Source organism: Pongo pygmaeus, chromosome 11, assembly GCF_028885625.2.
Source record: "Pongo pygmaeus isolate AG05252 chromosome 11, NHGRI_mPonPyg2-v2.0_pri, whole genome shotgun sequence".
In the NCBI taxonomy this organism is placed as follows: Eukaryota; Metazoa; Chordata; class Mammalia; order Primates; family Hominidae; genus Pongo; species Pongo pygmaeus.
In genome coordinates this window covers 72,187,420-72,197,435 of record NC_072384.2, presented here as the reverse complement: position 1 = coordinate 72,197,435, position 10,016 = coordinate 72,187,420, and the positions used below count along the sequence as shown (strand labels likewise).

The 10,016-nt window shown below is 36.5% G+C and overlaps 1 protein-coding gene across 24 annotated transcripts in view; it reads right to left on the bottom strand.

Annotated features, from left to right (window-relative positions):
• Positions 1 to 10,016, bottom strand: part of PDK1 (pyruvate dehydrogenase kinase 1) — a 115,811-nt gene that overhangs the window by 93,981 nt on the left and 11,814 nt on the right. For all 24 annotated transcript variants that reach the window (XR_008500953.2, XR_008500959.2, XR_008500949.1 and 21 more), the window contains 2 exons: positions 9,036 to 9,112; positions 7,045 to 7,143 (listed from right to left, as the gene is read on the bottom strand). Coding sequence is in view for 3 of the 24 variants with exons in the window: in XM_054477045.2 (XP_054333020.1) it covers positions 7,045 to 7,143; positions 9,036 to 9,112 (176 nt within the window). In the remaining 21 variants the exon portion in view is untranslated. The remainder of the gene's footprint in view (positions 1 to 7,044; positions 7,144 to 9,035; positions 9,113 to 10,016) is intronic.

The window sequence follows — 10,016 nt, the reverse complement described above, 5'->3', positions numbered from 1 at the left end:
ACAAAGAATTCAAACTTAAAAGAATTAACTCCAAAAAAAAAAAATTACAAAACAACAACAAAAACAACCTTGGGGAGAGGGCAGTATCTGATCTCCAAAGCTGTCAAAATATATTATTTTAAATGTCCAGTTTTCTACAAAAATAACAAGATATTAAAAAAACAAAAAAGTATTGCCCATACACAAGCAAGGAAAAATCAGTCAATAAACTATACCTGAGTCAGTAAACTCAGACTCTGTAAACAAACACTAAAGAACTAAAGTATGAGGATGTCTCATAATAGAAAATTTTAAATGATATAACAATAAAATATAGGGCAATAAAATGATATGCATCAACATTTAGCAAAGGTGAAAAAACAGGATAGATATTATATAAGAGAAATAAGTTGAAATTCTGGAATTGAGAAGTACAATAAATGAAAAATAAACGAAATGAAAATTTCACTAGAGGGGTTCAGCAGCATATTTGAGCATGTGAAAGAAAAGAATCAGTGAGAATGAAGACAGGTCAATTGAAATTATCCAGTCTGAGAAACAGAAAGAGAAATGACTCATCACATATGTGCAATATTCAATATGATTGTAACAGCTGATTTCTCATCCAAACCATGGAGGCTGGAAGGCAGTGAGATAACATATTCCAAAGTGCCGAAAGAAAAAGACTATCAACAAGAATTCTATAACCAGCAAAACTATCCTTCAAAAATGAAGGAGAAATTAAGACATTTCCAGATAAGCAAAAACTGAGAGAGATCATCACTGACAGACACGGGCTATCAAGAAATACCAAAGGGAATCCTTCAGGCTGAAACAAAAGGATACTAGACAATACATTGAATCCATGTTTAGAAATAAACAGTGCCAGTAAAAGTTATTACAAAAGTAAATCTAAAGGATAATATGAGTGTATTTTTTGTTTGTAACTCTTTTTGTGTCCTATCTGATTTAAAAGACATTTGAATAGAACAATAATTATAAATCTCTGTAGACAGGCACATAATGTACAAAAATGTATGTTATATGACAATAACAGCACAAAGGATGGGTGGGGAGGGGAAAAGGCCTATTTAGGAGAAAAGTCAGTGTATACTATTGAAAGCAAATTGGTATTAATCTGAACTACATTATAAATTAAGGTGTTAATTGTAATCCCCAGGATAATTACTTAAAAAACTCAAAGAAATATAGTAACAAAAACAAGAACGAAATTAAAATGATATAATACAAAATATAATTTTAACAAAAGGCAGTGATAATAGAGAAACAATAAAAAATGATATGACATATATTGAAGACAAAACGGCAAACATAAACCAAAATTACTATTAATTACATTAATAGTAATTACATTAAATGTAATTGATCTGAACATTCCAATTAAAAGGTGGACATTGGCAGAATGGTTTTAAATTCTAACTATATGCTATAAAGAGACACATTTTAGACTGAAAGGCACAAAGAGGTTTAAAGTAGAAGTCTGGAAAGATACACTATGAAAACAGAAACAAAAAGAGTTGGGATGGTTACACTAACTTCAAACAAAATACACTTTTAAACAAAAATTGTTACAAGAGACAAAATAGTACATTTTTTAATGATATAAGGTTAATACACAAAAAAAGATATAATAATTAAAAACATATATGTACTCAACAAAGCTCCAAAATACATGAAGCAAAACTGATAGAACTCAAGGGAGAAATAGACAATTCAACAATAATTGGAGACGACTTCAATACTCCACTTTCAACAATGGATATAACAATTACAAGATCAACAAGGAAAGACAAGCTTGTACAACACTGCAAACCAACTAAACCTAATAGCTATCTGTAGAACATTCAACAGCAGCAGAATGCACACTTTTCTCAAGTACACATGGAACATTCTCCAGGATAGACCCTATGTTAGGCCATAAAACAAATCTCAATAGATATATACTTGAAATCATACAAAGTATGTTTCCAATCACAACAGAATGAAATTTAAATGATTAAGAGAAAACATGGGAAATTCACAAGTATGTGGCAATTAAACAACACAATCCTATTAACCAATGGAAAAAATCAAAAAGGAAACTAGAAAATACTTTGAGATGAATGAAAATGAAAACAAAACATTAAAAACTTGTAAGATACAGACAAAGCAGTGCTTAGAGTACAATTTATAGTTGTAAAATGTCTCAAATGAATAACCAAAACTTCCACCTTAAGAAACTAGAAAAACAGGAGCAAAATAACACCAAAGCAAGCAGAAGGAAGGAAATTATAATAAAGCCTAGAGTGTAATTAATGAAATACAGAATAGAAAAATGGAGAAAATCGATGAAATGAAAAATTGGTTCTTTAGAAAGATTAACAAAATTGATATTTACCTATATTGACCAAGAAAAAAAAAAAGAAGACTCAAATTTATAAAACCAGGAATGAAAGTGGAGACATCACTACCAATCTTACAAAAATAAAAAGGATTATGAGGGAATACTATGAACAATTGTGTGTAATAATTAGATAACCTAAATGAAATGGACAAACTCCTATAAAAACACAAACTATAGGCCGGGCATGGTGACTCATGCCTGTAATCCCAGCACTTTGGGAGGCCAAGGCAGGCAGATCACAAGGTCAGGAGATCGAGACCATCCTGGCTAACACGGTGAAACCCCGTCTCTACTAAAAATACAAAAATTAGCCAGGCATGGTGGCGGGCGCCTGTAGTTCCAGCTACTCGGGAGGCTGAGGCAGGAGAATGGTGTGAACTCGGGAGGCGGAGCTTGTAGTGAGCCGAGATCCCGCCACTGCACTCCATCTCAAAAAACAAACAAACAAAAAAACACACACAAACTATAGACACAGCTCAGGAGCTCAGGAAGAAATGGACAATCTGAATAGATATCAAATGTATTATTTATATTTATTTATTTAATTACTATTATTTGAGACAGAGTCTTCATCTGTCACCCAGGCTAGAGTGCAATGGCACAATCTCAGCTTACTGCAACCTCTGCCACCTGGATTCAAGTGATTCTCCTGCCTCAGCCTCTCGAGTAGCTGGGATTACAGGCACACACCACCGTGCCTGGCTAATTTTTGTATTTTTAGTAGAGACGGAGTTTTGCCATGTTGGCCAGGCTAGTCTCAAACTCCTGACCTCAGGTGATCCACCTGCCTCGGCTTCCCAAAGTGCTGAGATTACAAGCGTTAAGCCACCGTGCCTGGCCTATTATTTATATTTATAAATATCTATCCATAAATCTGAACATATAACAAATAGAGATTGAACTAGTAATCAAAAGTCTTCCCACAAAGACAAGCTCAGGCCCAGAAGTCTTCATTGTTGTGTTCTACCAAACATTGAAAGAATTAATACCAATCCTTCAAAAACTCTTCCAAAATATAGAAAGAGAGGGAAATTCCCAATAAGGCCAGTGTCATCCTGATACTAAAACCAAACACATCACAAGAAACTACAGACCAATAAACATACCTTATGAACATCAATGTAAAAATCCTCAACAAAACAACATAAACCATAAAAAAATTGAGACTTATCCCAAGAATGCAAGGTTGGTTTGATATAGAAAAAGCAATGTAATACACTACTTAATAGAACAAAGAACAAACCACACAATCATTTCAATCTTCACAGAAAAAGCACTTGACAAAATTGAACATCCTTTCATGATAAAAACACTCAAACTAAGAATACAGGCAAACTTCCTCAATCTGATAAAGGGTATCTATGAAAAAAATCAGAGCTAACATCATACTTAATAGTGAAAGACAAGAAGTTCTCCCCCTTAGTATCAGAAAAAAGACAAGGATGTCTCCTGTCAGCACTTCTATTCAACACTGTACTAGAGGTTCCAGCCACACTTACATCTTTTTGCAGAGACATGATCATTTATATAGAAAATTCTAAGTAATCCACAAAAATTTACTAGCGCTAATAAAGACATTTGGCAAGGATGCAGGATACAAGATCAGTACAAAAAAATCAGTTATATTCCTATCCACTAGCAATAAGCAATCCAAAAAAATGGAATTAAGAGAACAATTCCATTACAATAGCATCAAAAATAATAAAATACTTAGGAATAAATTTAAAAGTCCAAGACTTGTACACTAAAAACCACAAAACATTATTAAAAGAAAGCAAAGAAGACCTATAAAGATGCCCTGTGTTATAAGTGTAAAGATGTCTTGTGTTCATGAATTAGAAGAGTTAATAGTTAACTCTAAGATGGCAACACTTCCCAAATGATGCCCATCAAAATTCTAGCTGGCATTGTTTTTTTGCAGAAATTGACCAAGCTGATCCTAAAACCCATGGAAATGCAAGAACCCATAACAGCCAAAATAATCTTGAAAAAGAAGCTGTAGAACTCACACTTGCAAATTTCAAAACTTAAAGCTACAATCATTGAGAATGGCGTTAAGTACTTGCATAACGAGAGATATATACATCAATGAAATAGAACTGAGAATCCAGAAATAAACCCCATACATTTATGAGCAATTGATTTTTGACAAGGGTGATAGGGCAATTGAATGGGGAAAGAATAGGTTTTTCACAAATGGTACTGGGACAACTGGATATCCACATGCAAAAGAATGAAGATGAACCTCTACCTCAAACCATGTACAAAAATTAACTCAAAATCGATCAAAGACCTAAATGTAAAAGCTAAAACTATAAAACTCTTAGAAACATAGGCATAAATTGTCAAGACTTTGGAGTAGGCAATGGTTTCTTAGACATAAAGCTGAAATCACATGCAATGTGAAAAAAAAATGAAAATTTTCAAAACTAAAAACTTTGGCTGGGTATGGTGGCTCACACCTGTAATCTCAGCACTGTGGGAGGCCAAGGTGGGAGGACTGCTTAAGTTCAGGAGTTCAAGACCAGCCTGGGTAACATAGCGAGACCCCATCTCTATTTAAAAAAGCCAAAAACAAAAAAACACAACTTTGTACTTCAAAGGACACTATCAAGAAAGTGAAAAGAACCCATGGAATGGGAGAATATACTTGCAAATCATACATCTCATCAGGGACTAGTAACCCATATATATATATATATACACACACTCTCTAGAAGAGAGAAAAATGGGAAGTGACTTCATAGGTACTGGGTATTTTCCTTTTTTTCTTTTTTTCAGATGGAGTCTCGATCTGTCACCCAGGCTGGAGTACCGTGGTGTGATCTTGGCTCACCGCAACCTCTGCTCCTGGGTTCAAGCGATTCTCATGCCTCAGCCTCCTGAATAGCTGGGATTACAGGCGCCCACCACCACACCCAGCTAATTTTTTGTATTTTTTGTAGAGATGGGGTTTCACCATGTTGGCCAGGCTGGTCTTAAACACCTTACCTCAGGCAATCTGCCCAACTTGGCTTCCCATAGTGCTGGGATTACAGGCATGAGCCGCTGTGCCTGATGGAGTACTTGGGTTTTTTCTTAGGACTGATGAAAATGTTCTAAAATGAGACAGCGGCAATACTTGAATAACCTTATGAATTCCACTGAATTGTACCTTTTTTAAAAAAGGAACAATGGATGCCTTCAAAATTTTGCAAGATGATTATTCTCAACTTCGAATTTCATATACAAACTTAAATATTGGGATAACAGTATAGGGAAAGTGGCCCTTGGGCTAGGGGAGGGGAGGGGAGCAGGTGCTCTATTAAAGAGAGCTAACTCCTCAACTACTATAACAGAAACGTAATATTTACTGTTTAAAATGTAAACATTAGGCCAGGCGCAGTAGCTCATGCCTGTAATTCCAGCACTTTGGGAGGCCGAGGCAGGCGGATAACACAAGGTCAGGAGTTCGAGACCAGCCTGGCCAATATGGTGAAACCCTGTCTCTACTAAAATACAAAAAATTAGCTAGGCGTGGTGGCGGGTGCCTGTTATCCCAGCTACTCGGGAGGCTGAGGCAGGAGAATCGCTTGAACTCAGGAGGCAGAGGTTGCAGTGGGCTGAGATCACACTACTGCATTCCACCCTGGGGCGACAGAGCAGGACTCCATCTCAAAAAAAAAAAAAAAAAAAAAGAAAGACTAAGAATCTCTGAGTAATGAGGCCCACAAAGGGCCAGGAACTGACACATTTGAATTTTTACAGTCTCTGCATTTATTACTTTAATATAAATTTTTAAATGATTATTAAAAAAGAAAAACACTATCATACTCTTAAACTAGGGCCAGGCACAGTGGCTCACACCTGTAATACTAGTGCTTTAGGAGGCCAAGGTGGGAGGATCACTTGAGGCCAGGGGTTTTGAGATCAGCCTGGGCAACAAAGTGAGACCTAGTCTCTACCTCCCAAAAAATTATTTTAATTAGCCAGGCTTGCATGCCTGCAGCCTGCAGTCCCAGTTACTCTGGAAGCTATGGGAGGAGGATCGCTTGAGCCCAAGAGTTCAAGGTCACAGTGAGCGATGATCACACCACTGTACTCCAGCCTGGGTGACAGAAAACAATTTTTAATAAAATGTAAAAGAAGAAACTGAGCCACTTGAACAATGTAATAGAAAAGGCCTAGCACTGGGGACAGAAGACTGGATATCATGTCCCATAGCATTTCTGCCCTGTGTGATCCTGAGCTAATCACTGTCTTAGTCTCCTCACCTGTACAAGTGAGGATAAAATTACCTACGTCATGAGAATCAAACGAAACAAAGTAGATTAAAAAGCATTGTTTTAAAATTTTTAAAATTATATATTAAATACTATCTCCATAATACTGCAACTACCCAAATATTTTAGATCTTACTTATCAAAGAGATATTAATAATAAATTGTCTGTCTCCAAGATTTATTTTAACTTGAATCACCTCGACGGAGGACCTGCACAGAAAAGACTCAAGGGATAACTATAATTCACCAGCTCAATGAAGCAATGTGCTTATCATCTATTACAGACAAGATTCTTTTCCCCTGAGAGTACATTACGTCTTTTAGAAATTATGCGTATAGTTACCTTTGCATGTCTGTACATCAATTACAAAAAAAAACCAAACCACCAAACACATTTACCTTCACAGTCAAATCCTCATTACCCAGCGTGACATGAACTTGAATAGGGGGGTAAACACCTCTGTTGGCATGGTGTTCCATAGTGGCTCTCATTGCATTCTGAAATACATTAGGGTTGTATTAAAAATACAGCTTTTTAGAAAAGAGAAAGTGTAATTTTCAAGTACATATGCACTATTTGAAGTTTTTAAATTTGATGGAAATATGCCAAAGAATCACAATTCTTATAACCACATTTAAAGTTTTTTTTTGAATGGAGTCAATTTGGGGGGGATTTGAAGGATATTCTGACCTAAAGATTCCAACTAAATTCTGCATATTTTCCAAAGTCAGACTTCAAAACACTTTTAATTAGTTACATTAAAGCAGAAAACTCTGTTCAAACACTTTCATAATTTTAGTAAATGATGGGCAAAACATTTTTGAAAATGCAGTTTCAGCTCTATTTTTAGAACTATTTAAAAAACTCATAAATTTCTTTAAAGGAAAATAATTTTTTTCATATAGTAGTAACAGCGATGGTCATATTTGATGGAGCAATGAATCCCTTTATCTCTAGTTTGAAATTAAGGGTATTGACATTGTAAAGCTGCTTTGACTAATTTCTAAAGGAAATAGGGTACACAGTGCTAACATATCAGAAGCCTTAAACAATATCATGAAATTCAGCATTGCAGTAGAAAATGATACAAACTAGATGTAACTAAAAAGGCATCCGAATTTGGAAGTAAGAGTGTGTGGCCCTGGCACAGCAATTGCGATTGAGTCCCCTTATGGAGGAGATTCCATCATTTCCACCAAAGGCAGTTTAAGATTAGGTTCCAGGTGAAAGCCATTATTACTGACATTACGTACAATATAATATAGAATGCCTCAATCATAGGGCACGAGATCTTTATGCCACTGGAATTTCAAGGAAAAAATTCGTGTTAATGCTTTAAGTGCCCATCACTACTTGTTTAACCACTTGGATAAAAAGATTTTGGGGCTAGGTGCAGTGGTTTATGCCTGTAATCCCAACACTTTGGGAATCCAAGGCAGGACTGCTTGAGGTCAGGAGTTCAAGGGCAGCCTGGGTAACAGAGTGAGACCTCAACTCTACAAAAAATAAAATAAATATTTTTAAAAAGATTTTATAAGGTATTAAATACATTTTTGCTGTCTTGGAAGAAAGAACACTCTGCTGCTGTTCTAAGATATTCGGTCAGTTTTTCTGTGTTTCAGTACACTTTTCCTTTACGTTATCAGATTGAAAGCCACCCCCTCTCTCTTCTAGTTTGCTGCTGGCTGATGAAACAGAACTAAAGAAAGACTACAAGCTTCTGATAGAGGGCAATCATTTTCACCCACCAGGACCTGTGCCCCTCACTCCCCACCCATTTTCCTGTCAACCAGCAAGTATCATTGGTGGGGAAAAAGATACTCTCAGTATTACTAGCATAATTTGTTTTCAAAATTTGTTGTAAAGAGCAAAGACAACAGCAGAAATCCTGTAAGTCAATATAAATGACCTCCCCCTCCCAAGAAAAGCCAGACCAAAGAAAGAATTCTGGTCCTTTGAGGGTAGCAAGCTGAGAATCACTCTTCTAAATATTGTTTTATAAAAACGTAAAGATAACTTTATTGAGCACCTATATGTGCCACTGTACTGGACACTTAGTATGTTATTCCCAATGGTCATAAACAATCCTGGACAGTATTCTTGTTTTACAGAAAAGGAAACTGAGGCTCAGAGAGGCTGAATGGCTTGCCCAAGGTCACACACATATTAAGTGCCATAAATGGGATTCAAACCCAGGTCTTTCTGAACTCACCACTACATGGAGGTGTCTCCCTGTGTTGATAAAAGGCTTATCTCCAGCAATGTGATATGATACTGACATGAAATGGCACTTCTTAATAGGAGAACCTAGTGGAATATTTGGCTTTCAGAGCAGATTCCTAACCTCAGAAAAGTACTGGTAAAGGTTATGTAATACTATTTTACAAACCTTGAAAAGTTCAAACACCATGTGATAGAGATGGGATGGTACATAAACCACTTGTATTGGCTGTCCTGGTGATTTTGCTACAGAGCAGAAGAGAAAAATATGAAAGTACAGAGAGATGTGCTTAAAGCATTTTTAAGAATAAACTGTGTAGTGATGAAAAGAAAACATTAACTATGGAGGACAGTATTATCTGAGGGAGAACTGCCACACCATTTCTTCAATGTATTAGTGTTTGAACCCATACCCACAAATATTTACAACTGACGATGACAAAAGTCCTGTGGTCACTTCTCACAATCCTGAATAACAATCGAACCAACCCATTTTTCTCTAGGATGGTAAAGTCTTTTTAAAGATCGCTCAACTTTTGGGTAGGAATTTTACTTTCCAAATAGAGAAGTGTTAAAATCTATAAATTCCACAGTCCAATTCACAAGCATACATTCTTCTTCTTTTTTTTTTTTTTGAGACAGAGTCTTGCTCTGTTGCCCAGACTGGAGTGCAGTGGCGCAATCTTGGCTCACTGCAACCTCCACTTCCCAGGTTCAAGCAGTTCTCCTGCCTCAGCCTCCTGAGTAGCTGGGATTACAAGCGCCAACCACCACGCCTGGCTGATTTTTCTATTTTTAGTAGAGACGGGGTTTCACCATATTGGCCAGGCTTGTCTCGAACTCCTGACCTTGTGAGCCGCCCGCCTCGGCCTCCCAAAGTGCTGGGATTATAGACGTGAGCCACTGCGCCCAGCCCATACATTCTTTAAGCCATTTTCAAAATGTTTCACCTGGGCGGAATATTGTTTTATTTCAGGCATTTCGATGGATATAAAGCTGAATAAAAAAATATGAGCTAGCATCAATTTCTCGAGACAGTAATTCTACATTTAAACACTTAATAGGAGCCCCACTGGGGGTGGTGATGGGGTGTGTATAAAACAGACATTTAATAGAACAAATGATTAAGACTCATGATATCTTAGAATTC